At 36.5% G+C, this 19,695-nt stretch overlaps 1 protein-coding gene across 3 annotated transcripts in view; it reads right to left on the reverse strand.

Moving 5' to 3' along the window:
* Window positions 1-19,695, reverse strand: part of SGCZ (sarcoglycan zeta) — an 895,164-nt gene that overhangs the window by 85,391 nt on the left and 790,078 nt on the right. For all 3 annotated transcript variants that reach the window (XM_029226514.1, XM_029226515.1, XM_029226516.1), the window contains one exon: window positions 373-460. In XM_029226514.1, coding sequence (XP_029082347.1) covers window positions 373-460 — 88 coding nt within the window. The remainder of the gene's footprint in view (window positions 1-372; window positions 461-19,695) is intronic.

Here is a 19,695-nt window from a genome sequence, read left to right on the forward strand (position 1 = left end):
GATAATAATTAGTAAATTATTTGTTTAGAACAAATGATACATAGATGTTACATCTCATGTTTGTTTTAGCCTATTTACTATAATTTAACATATACTAGGGAGATATTGTTAGGAAAGTGGTACATTTCATAATTCAAGAGTAATAACAGCAAAATATATGTAATTCAGTCTCACAATAACACAATGACAAGAGTAACAATGACCATAACTAGCCTATGACAAATCAAATCATGTGCAAGCTAATTGGGCTGGAATGGGATGCCTAAATATATATTAGAGAAATAATATACTTCTGCTTTTCCCAATTTAAACAACCACAGAGTTTTAAATGGAGTAAGATGGTATGAGCAATCTTTACCCCAAAGCACTCACCTACTGTCAGCTGTCCAGTTAACTGCCCCATGTGATTTCTTGCATTCACTGTTACATTCCTGTCAGACTGTAAGACCAGTGGACTATCCTGGGAAACATGTATAAAATAAAGAAATCAAATAAAAAATAGAAATATAGTCAAGATTTGATATATAAATTTATACTGCACTTGCTTGGGTATTATTAAAATTCTATTTCTTTGTTTTCTATTAGGCAGTTATTTTAACATCCCAAACATTGGTTGAACAACATAAAAAATATGGATGTCTCATAATAACTATTTGACATAATAGGGACGTTTCCATTTTGGTAAATAGGAATTAACTACTCGATGCAAACATTTCCAACTCTACTGATGACTGCACATCACAGCTGTAGTAACCTCTCTCCTTGTCCCCCTCCCAGTGGCATAGATGCCTGCCTTTGGAGATATTTTAGACCCTATACAAATGGGGAAGTCACTTTTAAGCTGAACTTGCAACTTTCAGATCTCAGCTTAAATGTTACTTCCTTGAAAGTGCATCCCCTGATCACTGTAACTACAGATTCATTCAATCCCCAAACTCCCAATCTCCATTAATTTTGTTCAAAGCACTATCACAAGACAAATTTATTTTGCTAATGTATGTGTTTACTTGTTTTTTATTTGTTTCTGTCACAAGAGGAGATGTCCATAGGGCAGGGACTGTGGCAGTCACGTGTACACAATTTTATTCCCACTACTTAGCATACTGCTGAAGGAAAGCATTTACTAAGTGTTTATTGAATGGACAAATAAATTGTCATAATAAAATTGATATTACTTTATGTATCTAGATCATGGAGAAATGCTTTGTAAATCATAGGATGATTTAAGAAAGGAGGTATATAGAACAAAAGAGTATAACATTTTAGCACAAATAACCTTGGTTAGATGTTTACTTTTATCATTGATTTAGCACTTAAGAATAAAATATTTTACTGAAGACAATATCACTGCCTTAGGAACCTATGTATTAGGTATTGCCACTACCTGTCTCAAACAAGTAACTTACAACTGGCTACATTCTCATTTTTATTATCTAAAACAAGCATGGTGATCATTTACAAATTGTCCATTCATTCATTCAACAAAAGTATTCTGAGAATAATGAATATATTGAGTGCTCACTCTGTACGACGTACAGGCTTGGAACATTTCAGAGATCAAAACATAAAACAGTACCTGTCCTCATGGAGCTCATAATCTAGATATTAAAATTCTATGAAAATCTCTCCCAATACCATCCTCAACATGTAGAAGCTTTGTCACTTCTATGTCAATGTAAATACACAAGTGCTTTCACACATGAGCCATATAAAAACTCTTTCGAGAAAAGAATTTGAAATTTGTGATTTGGATATACATAATAAAGATTTTATAGTTTTTTTCCCCTAAAGCTGTTTTGTCCCTTCTGACTATATGCAAAGCACTGAGCAAAGATACACACACACACACACACACACATACACAAATGTTCCTTTAAAAGTGGGGTTTGCTAGTATGTCTAAACTAAGGCTTAATTTTTTAAAGTAATTTTCTGCATTTTCAAGAATAGATTTATTCTCTGAAGTGAGACACAGCTGTACAAAACCACGCTAATTTCATTCTGTCTCTTATCGCAACTCATTTATTTTTGCAACAAATCAAAAGTATTATACCTGCAGTTAAAAAAAAATCTAGTCCTTTTTGCATTGGTATTTCTAGGCTGCAGACGTTCATTTTTGAAAATATATGAAATATATTTAATTAATTCCCTCATTCCTTTCAAAGGGCGTATTCAAATTCTGTTTACAATATGGATTGTGCAGTAAGGACTATTTGCAAATAATTACAGTATACCCAGTAAGGATACTGCACAAAGAGAATGGCTAATTAAAGCACAAAAATCTTTTATTTTAAACTGGCAAAATTAAATACATGTTGTCCCTATATTTAAAGAAGGAGCTTTGAATTAAATAAAATTAATTTGAATGTTAAGAAAGAGCAGAAACCTATAAAGCACCTCATGGTTCAAAACATTGTAAAAATATGTTGGTTGAATTTTCATTTATATATTTCAAAATTTTCATGATATAACATATATGACTGTTGTTTAGATTTTAAAAAATTGATGACACTATATGCTCATATTTGAATTACTAAACATAAGTTTCTGTGAACTGTAGCATAAAAAAGCATAACCATTAGAATGTACAGTATAAGAACTATGTAAGTATATTAAAATAAGTATTACTTTATTAAATATTTTAAGATGAGAGAAAAGTCCATTTTAAAAAGGCAATAAGTATTTAATTTGATTTACTAGAGAAAGAGCTCTGGGTTAGAATTGAGAGTTTCATCATCATGTCTCTTTGTTTACAACATATCAATCTTCTTTCTCTTACTCTAACCAGAGAGATCCTATTGAGGTTCTATCCCTGGCATTCTTTCCTTTTCATTACATGATTCCACCAAATTTCCTCTGTGAATTAAATTTTTGTATCTAGATTAAAATTCTACTATGGTAAAAACAGCAATCATTTTACTGACTAAAGCTATAAACATATAGCTATCAGAGGTCACAGACAATTCTTCACACTGTATTCAGGTGACATCAGTATGTTTTACTGATTTATTAAAATGTGATCAGGTGAACTGAGTCAAAATCGAGTAACTGTTGTTGGTAAACAAAATGCAATGCATGTAAGAGCATCGTTTTCACTGACGAATCACACTGTCCTTTCTGCATTATACTGATATATCACCCCGATGACATTTTTTGGGATTAGAACCATGGCGTATATATTTTAGGTCCACAGCATGACCTTTTACACAACATACACTCATATATTAATTATAACATGATTAATTAAAATATACATATGTGATAAAAATATATATGATAAGACTAAGAGCAACTCTTTCAATCAATCCTAAACAATTTATAAATCTTATCGCAAACACATTCTTAGGTGAAAATCAGTACCAAGAAATTACTTCTTACCGAAAAACTGACATTTAAGAAGGTTTCATATCTTCTTTCTTGTGTTCATTTCTCCAAAGGTCTCCATATAAGAAAATAACTTCCACTAATAAATCATTGGTTTTCACTCTTTTTAAAAAATATTCCCTCTTCATGTTTCTTTATATTATAATTCTGTGCTCCAAAACTTTGAAAGCTAGGGTCTAGTTTCAGATATTAAAATAAACATATCAATACTCCTTATGGTTTATTCTTGCTGAGAACATGAAGGGGAGAAAAGTTATCTGGTATATTAACTCTCAAATAGAAATAAGATATGTAAGTCTATAAGGGTAAGTAAGTATTATTCTGCACAATATATTAGTATACATATCTCTTTTGGAGGAAGAAAAATTTCTTCTTTGAATTCAAATATTTTTCCTCCAAAACCAAGGAATCTCCTGTAGCAGGTATTTCATAGTTTTCTGGAGCTGACCTGCATCTTGGCTGCGACTCTAGGAAATATACTTGCCTTCTTACGCTTCCCTTGAGACAAAGCAGGTAGGTAATCCAGGGAGAAAGGCAATGGTACCATTAAGGGGGCCTGAGAGCCCTCTCTTACAATTCTTTTATGCTCACATTCTTTATGCTAAGGGCCTGCTTGTCACCTTGTTAATGGTTATAGAAAAATAATGCACTGTGTCCTCATTTCGATGTTGTTGATAGGCTATGCAAGTGACTGAGGGAAGAAAAAGATCCTTTTCTTCTTATTTCTATTGTGTTCACCTTTGTTTATCATAAATATTTACTAAGGGAAAAAAGATCCTTTTCTTCTTATTTCTATTGTGTTCACCTTTGTTTATCACAAATATTTACTAAGGGCCTATGACGTGTCCAGCTGTTTGCTGGGTATGAAACAGAAAAAGGGTAGACAAACTTTCTTCTCTTATGTAGTTTAAAGCAGACAAACAATAAGCCAGGTAAATAAAAAGAGAGAGAGAGAATGTTACTAGTAACAAGCTGCTGTGATAGAGACTTCTCTAACAAAGTATCAGTTACACTGATGAGAAGATGCTGTGCATTTATGCACATAAGATGTTATATGTATATCAGGCACTTCAGTTTCTGACATTCCTAGGTTAACTATTAAATTGTAGTAGAAAGAGTAGTAGTGAGAAAAGCAACTAACATTTACTGGCACTTAGTCAATGCCAGACATACATGTAAAGATTTAAATACTTTACATATGTGAGCTCACCTACATTTAAAGCTTAAAATAAAATCACCCATGAAAGAATCAGGAAATAAAGTGGTTGTAAGACAGACAGTGAACCCTGACTGTTTGAGTTCAAAGAGTGAGTCTGCCAAACACTGGCTTCTTGACTTGGCAAGTCAGTCAGCATCTGTCCCATGATTTCCTCATCTGTAAATAGGGTAATAATACATAATCTGTGGGCTTCTCATAAGAAATTAATAAGAACATGTATTAAAATGCTTAGATCAGTGCTTACTAGCCTTTGCTAAGGGCACTCTTAGTGTTTACTTTTATTATTTATTCCTCATTGTAATTACAGTACTCTACTAATAATAGTATTGTCTATTATCATTCTTGTTTTACACATGAAGAAACTTCAGCAAGGAGAGTATAACTCACTTGCTCTAAGTCACACAGCTAATAAATAACAGGAAGTATTTGAACCCAGATATATGGGTAAAGAATCTCCCCTGTCAACTATTATGAGATACTTTGTCTCTGGTGGGTGATTACAGTCTAGGCTTTCTAAACTGCAAATATTTAAAGATTAATTGAACAAAATATATTTTAAAACTCCTTTAAACATTTCAGTCTCTTAAATAAATATCTGATACATGCACGGTCTTAAATGGTAAGATACAACCTCACACTGCCATTATCTACGTTTCAGTAAGAGTCTGGTTCATTTTTTTTTTTTTTAAATTGGAGCATAGTTGCTTTACAGTGTAGTGTTGGTTTCTGTTGTACAATGAAGTGAATCAGCTATATGTATACATATAGCCCCTCCCTCTTGGGCCTCCTTCCCATGCCGCCCCCCCCCATCCCGCCCATCTAGGTCATCACAGAGCACAGAGCTGAGCTTCCTGTGCTTTATAGCAGGTTCCCACTAGCTATCTATTTTACACATGGTAGTGTATATATGTCAGTTCTAATCTCCCATTTCGTCCCACCCTCCCCTTTCCCACCCCCAGTGTCCACATGCCCATTCTCTACATCTGTGTCTCTATACCTGCCCTGCAAATTAAAAAATTTTTTCTCAGGTTCTAGAGGAAGAGTGTACTTCTGAACAGTCCTCTGCACACATATTTTAAAGTATACCACCTATGAGAGTCTCCCTACTTGCAATCCTAAAAGAGAGCATAATTAATTACCCATATTGTTCAGTGTAGATGGCAAAAATTTGATATTTCATTTCTTGAATTTATACAGCTTTACCAAGTAAGTTTTCTTATCTTCACTGATAGATATTATTCATTTTTTCAATAAACCTACATTATCACTAAACTATCTTCCTTTTCTTCAATATCCAATCAGCTATGTCAGAGATGTTTCTTAAACATGTTTTCCCTGTGATCACTCCTATAATAGACTTGTAGCTCACATCACAATAACCATTTCCTCCTTACATTAATTCTTCATATCCACTGTTATTCCTATAAAATATTTTAAAATTAAAAATATTAATATTCTTGAATTAAAGCAAAACAAAATAATACATTTATTGATTCCTCAATCTCTGCTTGGAACAAAATTCACATTTATATAAGGCACTTTATGATACAATTCAATTCTACTTTTATAGCTCTATTTCACACCACTTCACCGTGCAAGAATTACCCAAATTTCCATGTTTCTGAAAATATGCCACTTCTGTGCCTTCTCATCATCTGTTCCCTGTGCCTGAAATTCTTATCCACTTCTCCATAACTGGATATTTTTCAAGTCCCAATTCAGATATGTCCCCTGTGAAGCTTTCCTGCTCCTCCAGAGTTCAAATTTACCTCCCACCCTCCAGTTTCTCCATCTGTGTTGATGTCTATCACAGTAGCTGTCACAGGATCTTTGCTTTGCTTTGCTTTCCATCATTCCTTTGTTTATACCCTCCATTAGACTGAATTGTCCTGAAAGCATAGTGTGTGTTGTCATTTTCTTTTACACACACAGACTTTTGAAAGTACAGTTTGTGTCCTGCTTGGCAACTCGTTCCTGTCCAATAAATGTCTGTTAAGTGAGTGAACTGAACTGGGTATATTTACAAGCTAATGCACTCAGGCTACATATGTTTACCTGAATTTGAGTTCAGGTCACACAAAACTTACCAAGCTCTTGCACCATTTTTTTCCTTTTTTGACCCAGAGCAAGCTTTCTAAAAAGCCATGTAAGTGGAACAAGTCATATCACATTTTGATTTGATCTATATTCATCATGTCTCTGCCCAAGGCAGCCACTTCATTCCTTTCCTAAGAGTTTGACCCACTTAAGAAGATGAAAAATAGGTAGTTTTTTTAATTCTTTGGTTAATTAAAACAATTACTTGAAATTCCATTTCCTTCAGAATGAAAATCATTTAATTGTTGAAATTTGTATTTTAAGGTAGAAGTATTAATCAAGAAAATATCTAGAGCTGTTAAACTGCTTTCTCCAAATTCTCCATGTTCACATTTTAACTTGAATGTGAAGTGGTACAGGAGAGAGGGCATTTCTTCATCAATCATCTTTTCTGTATTTCTACTCCAACAGTTTTATTGAGTTGCCAGATCACATACAATAATAGCACAGCAGTTACCTGGTCTATTTGGTTCCTAGTTAGTCTCATTCTTAAAAATAGATTTAATTTTATTTCCTAGAAAGGTTAGTGGATTTCATATATGAAGAAAGTAATCTTTATATGTGTCTAAAGCTGATCCATTATTTTCAAAGTACATTTTTAAATCACAGAGAAAGAATAAGTTGTTTTACAAAACAAGTTACTGTTAAAATTTTAAAAAATGGAGACCAGCCTTGAAAATTCCCTAAGCAGACAAAACCAGTTTAGTCCTACAAGCAAAGCTTAATGTAGCTTATTTTGCAAGACTAGCTTGAACTGGGTCATTTCTTGCTTATGCCTCTGGAAATCATAAGCAAAACTTAAACTGTTTCCCAAGGTTGATATGAGGTAACCACTAACCATTCCCTATCATTTAAGACAAAATCACTGTGAAGGATAGTCACTCTTTACTATATAAGCTGCTTTATAACAATATCCCTCTGAGCCTCATTTTGTGTTTTGGTTTGAAAGCTCCCAGTTTTCAAACTGTCTTTTTGGTGTGTGCACAATAAAGTTTTACTAATTACTCCTTCAGTGATTAATTTGTTTTACTTCTGCTATTTCTTATCTTTTGACGCAATCTATATTAAAAAAAGTAGAAACAGCTAGGAATTTTTAAATGTAATAAATTAACCAATTTAATATTAGTAAATATTGTATTTAAAGGCATTTTTTTCTATTAAAACATAGAATTAGTGATATATGGGAAGTAAGTGAACTCTTTCCTAGTTGAAAAATTATCACAGGTTTTTTGAATTTTTTTTAAGTGTAAAAAGTATTACCGTTTTCCTTAATTGTTCTGTTTTTCATGAAAGAATAGAAGGCAGATGCCATATGAAGAGCAAACTCTAAGAGGAGAAAATCATAAAATATTTATGGTTTTATTAAAACGGTACTTCTTCCTAAAAGATATTAAGCATGCTATAAACTTAAACACAATGTTAAATTGGGCACTAAAATCTATAAACAGAACTAAAGACCTTTTAAACCATGAGAAATAATTGTGTCCAAACACATATCTTGTTGCTAGAGTTGAACCCCAAATTTTACTTTGACTTTCTTGGCAGTTAAGGCAAAATAAAAAAGCTATATTATAAAATTTTCATTGCCTGATAAAAGCAAGCCAAGGAATTTGTAGGGAAAAATATTTTCCCCTAATACTAGTATTTAATCTTCTCTTTCTGAGAAGTTTAAATACACTCATTTAAAGCATTTGGTTTCAAATTCAGGCAAATCAAATGGTGTACTGTACTGTCCGCCCGGGGGCTAGCCTGACCCAGCTCCATTGGCAACCAGATGTCGAATACAAAGGAAGGAGTCAGAATTTCTACTTATGTCAAAAAATCAGTGAAGTGGCAAAAAAGAAAGAATGAATGAATGAACAATGTTCAAAAACTCTTTTTTTTAAAGAGTCCAGTTGTTAGATTTTGTTTCACCTCCCATTATGTGTATGCAAAAGTAATATATTAATTGTTTACCCATTAATGATTTAGATTAATAACATACAAGATAAAAAACCTTTTCCTATTTTATTCTTCTGCTGAACATATTTAGAAGTAGAATAAATGCATGTACTTAGCATTTTAGAAAGTGAAAGATATAATTTACCTTGTTATCTGTAGGAGGAATTTTTAATGGCTGAGATTCATTATTCTAAATATGAGTGATGAATTTAATAAATCTGTAGAGAGTGTACAGGACTAATCTGTGTTTATATATATTCACATTTTGCACTGGAAAATTCTTCACAATTTAGTAACTATGAATTTGCAAAACGTTAAAAATAACTTCCTCATCTATGAAGTGAAGTACTGAAGTAGACTCAGAACAATCATATATTGAGTTCCTATTATCTCTCCAACTGTAGCTGGTTTTGCTCCCTTTTCTAGGGCAGGAAGATGGGGGATGTATCTTCTGTGCACCTCAGAGCTAGTTCCAGATAATCCTCCCTTCCTTTTTCCTCCTCCCTAACCTTTGAATCTCACATCATCACACTACATAATCTACTGCTCCTAGTTTCCCTCATTGCTGGAAGATTTTATTTCTTAACTCACTTCTCGCCATTCCAGCATCATCACAGTCATAACTCTCAGCTGTTTTAATTACTACATAGACAATTTTCTGATACTCTGAGTTGTCAAATTCTTGGTCCCTCCTCCCATGATTTTGTCATATACCCTGCATTAGCCGCCCTGGTAATCATATTAAGATTTTGTCATTACTAATAACTGAAACTCTTCCATTAGCTCCAGTTGAAGCTGTGGACAAAAAATGTTGACTACCATTTCAGTAAACAACGAATGTTGCCTGCATCAATCCATCTGCCACTGCAGCTGCCCTGATGGTACACAGTGAGGGGAATTCAGGATGGAGAAAAACAGGATACTGGCCTTAGATAGTTAAGATGCATAAGGAAGAAGGTGCTTCAAGATGGCGGAAGGGTAAGACGCGGAGGTCAACTTCCCCCCCACAAATACGTCAGAAATACATCTACATGTGGAACAACTCCTACAGAACACCTACTGAACAGTGGCAGAAGACCTCAGACCTCCCAAAAGGCAAAAAAACCCCCACGTACCTGGGTAGGGCAAAAGAAAAGAGAAAAAAACAGAGACAAAAGAATAGGGACGGTACCTGCACCAGTGGGAGGGAGCTGTGAAGGAGGAAACGTTTCCACACACTAGGAAGCCCCTTCGCGGGCGGAGACTGCAGGTGGTGGAGGGGAAAGCTTCGGAGCCATGGAGGAGAGCGCAGCCACAGGGGTGCGGAGGGCAAAGCAGAGAGATTCCCGCACGGAGGACCGGTGCCGACCAGCACTCACCAGCCCGAGAGGCTTGTCTGCTCACCCGCCGGGGAGGGCGGGGCTGGGAGCTGAGGCTTGGGCTTCGGAGGTCGGACCCCAGGGAGAGGGATTGGGGTTGGCTGCGTGAACACAGCCAAAAGGGGCTAGTGCGCCACAGATAGCCGGGAGGGAGCCCGGGAAACTGTCTGGAGCAGCCGAAAAGGCAAAAGACTTTTTCTTCCCTCTTTGTTTCCTGGTGCGTGAGGAGAGGGGATTAAGAGCGCTGCTTAAAGGAGTTCCAGAGACGGGCACGAGCTGTGGCTATCAGCGCGGACCCCAGAGACGGGCATGAGACCCTAAGGCCGCTGCTGCCGCCAGCAAGAAGCCTGTGTGCGAGCACAGGTCACTATCCACACCGCCCCTCCCGGGAACCTGTGCAGCCCGCCACTGCCAGGGTCCCGGGATCCAGGGAAACTTTCCCGGGAGAACGCACGGCCTGCCTCCGGCTCGTGAAACGTCATGCTGGCCTCTGCCGCCGCAGGCCCACCCCACATCCGTACCCCTCCCTACACCCGGCCTGAGTGAGCCAGAGCCCTTGAATCAGCTGCTCCTTTAACGCCGTCCTGTCTGAGGGAAGAACAGACGCCCTCAGGTGACCTACACGCAGAGATGGGGCCAAATGCAAAGATGAACCCCTGGGAGCTGTGTGAACAAAGAAGAGAAAGGGAAATTTCTCCCAGCAGCCTCAGGAGCAGCGGATTAAATCTCCACAATCAACTTGATGTACCCTGCATCTGTGGAATACCTGAATAGACAACGAATCATCCCAAACTGAGGAGGTGGACTTTGGGAGCAATGATATATATTTTTTTTCCCTCTTTTTCTCTTCTTCTGAGTGTGTATGTGTATGCTTCTGTGTATGATTTTGTCTGTATAGCTTTGCTTTTAACATTTGTCCTAGGGTTCTGTCTGTCCGTTTTTTTTTTTTTATTACTTAAAAATTTTTTTTTCTTAAGAATAACTTTATTTTAATAGACTTATTTTATTTTACTTTATTTTATCTTCATTCATTCTTTCTTTTTTTTCTCCCTTTTATTCTGAGCCGCGTGGAGGACAGGCTCTTGGTGCTCCAGCCAGGCGTCAGGCCTGTGCCACTGAGGTGGGAGAGCCAAGTTCAGGGCACTGGTCAACAAGAGACCTCCCAGCTCCATGTAATATCAAATGGCGAAAATCTCCCAGAGATCTCCATCTCAACGCCAGGACCCAGATGCACTCAACGACCAGCAAGCTACAGTGCAGGACACCCTATGCCAAATAACTAGCAAGACAGGAACACAACCCCATCCATTAGCACAGAGGCTGCCTAAAATCATAATAAGGCCACATACACCCCAAAACACACCACCAGATGTGGACCTGCCTACCAGAAAGACAAGATCCAGCCTCATCACCAGAACAAAGGCACTAGTCCCCTCCACCAGGAAGCCTACAAACCCACTGAACCAACGTTAGCCACTGGGGACAGACACCAAAAACAACGGGAACTATGAACATGCAGCCTGTGAAAAGGAGACCCCAAACACAGTAAGATAAGCAAAATGAGAAGACAGAGAAACATACACCAGATGAAAGAGCAAGGCAAAAACCCACCAGACCTAACAAATGAAGAGGAAATAGGCAGTCTACCTGACAAAGAATTCAGAATAATGGTAGTAAAGATGATACCAAATCTTGGAAATAGAATGGAGAAAATACAAGAAATGTTTAACAAGGACCTAGAAGAACTAAAGAGCAAACAAACAGAGATGAACAACACAATAAATGAAATTAAAAATTCTCTAGAAGGGATCAATAGCGGATTAACTGAGGCAAAAGAACAGATAAGTGACCTGAAAGATAAAATAGTGGAAATAAGTACTGCAGAGCAGAATAAAGAAAAAATACTGAAAAGAATAGAGGACACTCTCAGAGACCTCTGGGACAACATTAAACATACCAACATTCGAATTACATGGGTCCCAGAAGAAGAAGAGAAAATGAAAGGGACTGAGAAAATATTTGAAGAGATTATAGTTGAAAACTTCCCTAATATGGGAAAGGAAATAGTTAATCAAGTCCAGGAAGCACAGAGAGTCCCATATGGGATAAATCAAAGGAGAAACATGCCAAGACGCATATTAAGCAAACTATCAAAAATTAAATACAAAGAAAACATATTAAAAGCAGCAAGGGAAAAACAAGTAACACATAAGGGAATCCCCATAAGGTTAACAGCTGATCTTTCAGCAGAAACTCTGCAAGCCAGAAGGGAGTGGCAGGACATATTGAAAGTGATGAAAGAGAAACTTACAAAAAAGATTACCCAGCAAGGATCTCATTCAGATTTGATGGAGATATTAAAACCTTTACAGATAAGCAAAAGCTAAGAGAATTCAGCACCAAAGCAGATTTACAACAAATGCTAAAGGAACTTCTCTAGGCAGAAAAGACAAGAGAAGGAAAAGACCTACAATAATAAACCCAAAACAATTAAGAAAATGGTAATAGGAACATACATATCGATAATTACCTTAAATGTAAATGGATTAAATGCTCCAAACAAAAGACATAGATTGGCTGAATGGATACAAAAACAAGACCCATATATATGCTGTCTACAAGAGAACCACTTCAGACCTAGGGACACATACAGACTGAAAGTGAGGGGAGGTAGAAAGGTAGTCCATGCAAATGGAAATCAAAAGAAAACTGGAGTAGCAATTCTCATATCAGACAAAATAGACTTTAAAACAAAGACTATTACAAGAGACAAAGAAGGACACTACATCATGATCAAGGGATCAATCCAAGAAGAAGATATAACAATTGTAAATATTTATGCACCCAACATAGGAGCACCTCAATACATAAGGCAAATGCAAACAGCCATAAAAGGGGAAATCGACAGTAACACAACCATAGTAGGAGACTTTAACACCCCACTTTCACCAATGGACAGCTCATCCAAAATGAAAATAAATAAGGAAACACAAGCTTTAAATGATACATTAAACAAGATGGACTTAATTGACATTTATAGGACATTCCATCCAAAAACAACAGAATACACATTCTTCTCAAGTGCTCATGGACTATTCTCCAGGATAGATCATATCTTGGGTCACAAATCAAGCCTTGGTAAATTTAAGAAAATTGAAATTGTATCAGGTATCTTTTCCAACCACAACGCTATGAGACGAGAACTCAATTACAGGAAAAACTCTGTAAGAAATACAAACACATGGTGGTTAAACAACACACTACTTAATAACCAAGGTACCACTGAAGAAATCAAAGAGGAAATTAAAAAATACCCAGAAACAAATGACAATGAAAACACGATGACCCAAAACCTATCGGATGCAGCAAAAGCAGTTCTAAGAGGGAAGTTTATAGCTCTACAAGCCTACCTTAAGCAAAAAGAAACATCTCAAATAAACACCCTAACCTTAGACCTAAAGCAAGTAGAGAAAGAAGAACAAAAAAAAACCCCCAAAGTTAGCAGAAGGAAAGAAATCATAAATATCAGATCAGAAATAAATGAAAAAGAAATGAAGGAAACGATAGCAAAGATCAATAAAACTAAAAGCTGGTTCTTTGAGATGATAAACAAAATTGACAAACCATTAGCCAGACGCATCAAGAAAAAAAGGGAGAAGACTCAAATCAATAAAATTAGAAATGAAAAAGAAGTAACAAATGACACTGCAGAAATACAAAGGATCATGAGAGATTACTAAAAGCAACTATATGGCAATAAAATGGACAACCTGGAAGAAATGGACAAATTCTTAGAAATGCACAACGTTCCAAGACTGAACCAGGAAGAAATAGAAAATATGAACAGACCAATCACAAGCACTGAAATTGAAACGGTGATTAAAAATCTTCCAACAAACAAAGGCCCAGGACCAGATGGCTTCACAGGAGAATTCTATCAAACATTCAGAATTCTATCAAACATTTAGAGAAGAGCTAACACCTATCCTCCTCAAACTCTTCCAAAATATAGCAGAGGGAGGAACACTCCCAAACTCATTCTAGCATGCCACCATCACTCTGATACTAAAACCAGACAAAGATGTCACAAAGATAGAAAACTACAGGCCAATGTCACTGATGAACATAGATGCAAAAATCCTCAACAAAATACTAGAAACAGAATCCAACAGCACATTAAAAGGATAATACACCATGATCAAGTGGGGTTTATGCCAGGAATGCAAGGATCCTTCAATATCTGCAAATCAATCAACGGGATACACCATATTAACAAACTGAAGGAGAAAAAACATATGATCATCTCAATAGATGCAGAGAAAGCTTTTGACAAAATTCAACACCGATTAATGATAAAAACCCTCCAGAATGTAGGCATAGAGTAAACTTTCCTCAACATAATAAAGGCCATATATGACAAACCCACAGTCAACATCGTCCTCAGTGGTGAAAAACTGAATCCATTTCCACTAAGATCAGGAAAAAGACGAGGTTGCCCACGCTCACCACTATTATTCAACATAGTTTTGGAAGTTATAGCCACAGCAATCAGAGAAGAAAAAGAAATAAAAGGAATCCAAATCGGAAAAGAAGAAGTAAAGCTGTCACTGTTTGCAGATGACATGATACTATACATAGAGAATCTGAAAGATGCTACCAGAAAACTACTAGAGCTAATCAATGAATTTGGCAAAGTAGCAGGATACAAAATTAATGCACAGAAATCTCTTGCATTCCTATACACTAATGATGAAAAATCTGAAAGTGAAATTAAGAAAACACTCACATTTACCTTTCCAACTAAAAGATTAGAATACCTAGGAATAAACCTACCTAAGGAGACAAAAGACCGGTATGCAGAAAATTATAAGACACTGTTGAAAGAAATTAAAGATGATACAAATAGATGGAGAGATATACCATGTTTTTGGATTGGAAGAATCAACATTGTGAAAATGACTCTACTACCCAAAGCAATCTACAGATTCAATGCAATCCCTATCTAACTATCACTGTCATTTTTCACAGAACTAGATAAAAAAATTTCACAATTTGTAAGGAAACACAAAAGACCCCGAATAGCCAAAGCAATCTTGAGAACGAAAAACGGAGCTGGAGGAATCAGGCTCCCTGACTTCAGACTATACTACAAAGTTAAAGTAATGAAGACAGTATGGTACTGGCACAAAAACAGACGTATAGAACAATGGAACAGGAAAGAAAGTCCAGAGATAAACCCATGCACATATGGTCACCTTATCTTTGATAAAGGAGGCAAGAATATACAGTGGAGAAAAGACAACCTCTTCAATAAGCGGTGCTGGGAAAAATGGACAGCTACATGTAAAAGAATGAAATTAGAACACTCCCAAACACCATACACAAAAATAAAGTCAAAATGGATTCAAGACCTAAATGTAAGGCTAGACACCATCAAACTCTTAGAGGAAACATAGGCAGAACACTCTATGACATAAATCACAGCAAGATCCTTTTTGACCCATCTCCTAGAGAAATGGAAATAAAAACAAAAATAAACAAATGGGACTTAATGAAACTTAAAAGCTTTTGCACAACAAAGGAAACCGTAAACAAGACGAAAGGACAGCCCTCAGAATGGGAGATAATATTTGCAAATGAAGCAACTGACAAAGGATTAATCTCCAAAACATACAAGCAACTCATGCAGCTCAATATCAAAAAAAAACTCAAACAACCCAATCCAAAAATGGGCAGAAGACCTAAATAGACATTGCTCCAAAGAAGGAATACAGATTGCCAACAAACACATGAAAGAATGCTGAACATCACTAATCATTAGTGAAACACAAATCAAAACTACAACGAGATATCATCTCACACTGGTCAGAATGGCCATCATCAAAATATCTACAAACAAGGCTTCCATGGTGGCGCAGTGGTTGGGAGTCCGCCTGCCAATGCAGGGGACACGGGTTCGTGCCCCAGTCCAGGAAGATCCCACATGCCTCGGAGCGGCTGGGCCCGTGAGCCATGGCCGCTGAGCCTGCGCGTCTGGAGCCTGTGCTCTGCAGCGGGAGGGGCTACAACAGTGAGAGGCCCGCATACAGAAAAAAAAAAAAAAAATATATATATATATATATATCTACAAACAATAAATGCTCGAGAGGGTGTGGAGAAAAGGGAACCCTCTTGCACTGTTGGTAAGAATGTAAATTGATACAGCCACTATGGAGAACGGTATGGAGGTTCCTTAAAAAACTAAAAATAGAACTTCCATATGACCCAGCAATCCCACTACTGGGCATATACCCTGAGAAAACCATAATTCAAAAAGAGTCATGTACCAAAATGTTCATTGCAGCTCTATTTACAATAGCCCAGAGATGGAAACAACCTAAGTGTCCATCATCGGATGAATGCATAAAGAAGATGTGGCACATATATACAATGGAATATTACTCAGCCATAAAATGAAATGAAATTGAGCTATTTGTAATGAGGTGGATCGACCTAGAGTCTGTCATACAGAGTGAAGTAAGCCAGAAAGAGAAAGACAAATACTGCATGCTAACACATATATATGGAATTTAAGAAAAAAAAAATGTCATGAAGAACCTAGGGGTAAGACAGGAATAAAGACACAGACCTACTAGAGAATGGACTTGAGGATATGGGGAGGGGGAAGGGTAAGCTGTGACAAACCGAGAGAGAGGCATGACATATATACACTACCAAACGTAAGGTAGATAGCTAGTGGGAAGCAGCCGCATAGCACAGGGAGATCAGCTCCGTGCTTTGTGACCACCTGGAGGGGTGGGATAGGGAGGTTGGGAGGGAGGGAGATGCAAGAGGGAAGAGATATGGGAACATATGTATATGTATAACTGATTCACTTTGTTATAAAGCAGAAATTAACTCACGCTTGTAAAGCAATTATACTCTAATAAAGATATAAAAAAAAAAAAAAAGAGAGTCATGTACCACAATGTTCATTGCAGGTCTATTTACAATAGCCAGGACATGGAAGCAACCTAAGTGTCCATCAACAGATGAATGGATAAAGAAAACGTGGCACATATATATAATGGAATATTACTCAGGCAGAAAAAGGAACGAAAATGAGTTATTTGTAGTGAGGTGGATGGACCTAGAGTCTGTCATACAGAGTGAAGTAAGTCAGAAAGAGAAAAACAAATACCATATCCTAACCCATATATATGGAATCTAAAAAAAAAGAAAGAAAAACAAATGGTCATGACGAACCTAGGGGCAAGACAGGAATAAAGACGCAGACCTACTAGAGAATGAACTTGAGGATATGGGGAGGGGGAAGGGTAAGCTGGGACAAAGTGAGCGAGTGGCATGGACATATATACACTACCAAACGTAAAATAGCTAGTGGGAAGCAGCCGCATAGCACAGGGAGATCAGCTCGGTGCTTTGTGACCACCTAGAGGGGTGGGAGAGGGAGGGTGGGAGGGAGGGAGACACAAGAGGGAAGAGATATGGGAACATATGTATATGTATAACTGATTCACTTTGTCATAAAGCAGAAACTAACACACCATTTTAAAGCAATTATACTCCAATAAAGACGTTAAAAAAAATGCATACGGAAAAATAATTTCAATGAGTCCAGACTCTTGCATCTTCCCATACTTAGGAAGACACTAAAATCGTTAACTTGAGATGTACATTTTTTGTGATTAGCAGTAATCTTTTGATGTCTGGCGACATGTTTTCTTTTTTTTTAGCAAAAACTCCTATGTATCCTGGATCCTGCCTTTGCTCTTTGGAACAGTTCCTCAGAGATATCTGAGAGGCTGCCTTCCCGGCTACAGTCCTCAGTAATGTCTCTGAATAATTTGCAACTTTTAGGTTGTGCAGTTTTCTTTTTCCAGTCAACAAAACACACCACACCACATCTATCCTTTCAGCTTGCTCTTTGTAGTTCCTGACACTGGATTTAAAAATAATTCTTCTGGATTGAGGTAAAATTAAAATTAATATTTAATGAATAAAAAGACAATTATATTACAAATTTGCTTATAAACTTCAAAAAGTACACATTTATCAGAAATGCGTACCCCAGTTAAAATTTTTAAAAAGATACTACCCCCTCAAAGCTTATCAGAAATTTATAAAAATTACTTTTTAAAATGATTTAGATACTTCTTTTCCCCCAATTAGTTGACATATTTGTGAATGAATTGCTGGAATTTAAAAGGGTTCAGCATGAGATATATTCTACCTTTCCTGTATGATTGAGAAAGTTGTTCTCATAATTAAGTAGGTAGAAAAAAAGAGATTCATTATACAAATGCTGCTTAATTTTTGAAAGCTTTTTGAAGTACATTAAAAAAAATCACATCACACTAATTTATCATTAATCTTATAATTGATAACAACTCAATTAGGTACATCTTCAATTTTGCAATAAGGAGTTGATTGGAAACCAAGTAACTTGCAAAATATTCTATTACCCAGCCATTAGAGTTATTACCTTTCTCATTTGTTAGGAAGCATGCCTAGAAGACTTTACTAAAACGAATTATTCAATAAATGATTGTTTATTTTATCTCTTATTCTCTCTCCAAGAGGTACTTTGTTTAATCCGATATTCTTTGGAATATGTTGGGGAAGTTCAGAGATGGTTGAAGCTTGTGATATATAAAATGCTTTTATTTGATCATGTGCTTCACCCATTTTTTATCATAACTTTGGAGCTTAAGATTTACTTTATTCTATTCATGAAAAATGTGCCACATAACCTAAGGCTAAGAAAGATATAAGAGAGATACATAGATGAGACATGGATTTTGCCGTGTAATCAGTGGCTACATTAAATAAGGTACCAAAAATGTCTCCTTTTGTGGCATTATTTACTTTTTTGTTACAGGACACTCCTCAGAGAAGATGCACTTGGTAACTAGGGTTGGAAAACATGAGATGCCTAGGGAACTTGTTAACACTCCTGCCGTGCTGTTATGCAAGATAATTGAACTCAGAATATCTCAGGTCTCAAAATAACTTGCCTCCTGCTTAACATAACATCCCCTATATATTGATAAATCCTACCATGTGTTTTTGACACCCAGTTTGTAAATTTCTTCTTTCTCTCTCTTTCTTTTTTTTTTTTTTTTTTTGACTCTGAAGGTTTTTATATACCAAGACAATGAATCTTAAAGGTAAAATCCATATTTTTACACGAGGAAGATCTGGCTTTGCTTCCACTAACTCCTCTAAAACTTTCCATCAGATAAGAATTCTTAAATTTTTACACTACCAAGTTAACCTTACAATCTGTTTGCGTTGTTCTCAATCACATGAATCCACTCACAACAAGCAAATCTAAATTATGATCTTTCCAGGCTTTTATCAGAAGCTATGCCATCAAACTCTCTGATATTTATTCCTGTTACAATCTCAGCTGAGAAAAATATTTATAGAAGATTGCTTGAAAGATCTATTATTGTCTAGTTATGTGGATTGATTACACATAAATTGAAGATTATTCCTTTGTTAATCCTTCTCAAAAATCAGTTTTATTTAGCTCAATTTAAAAATAGTTCTCATAGGGCTTTCCTGGTGGTGCAGTGGTTGAGAGTCCTCCTGCCGATGCAGGGGACATGGGTTCGTGCCCCGGTCCGGGAAGATCCCACATGCCGCGGAGCGGCTGGGCCCATGAACCATGGCCGCTGAGCCTGCGCCGGAG

Source organism: Monodon monoceros, unplaced genomic scaffold (assembly GCF_005190385.1).
Source record: "Monodon monoceros isolate NGI ecotype Baffin Bay Population unplaced genomic scaffold, NGI_Narwhal_1 Super_Scaffold_17, whole genome shotgun sequence".
Taxonomy (NCBI): Eukaryota; Metazoa; Chordata; class Mammalia; order Artiodactyla; family Monodontidae; genus Monodon; species Monodon monoceros.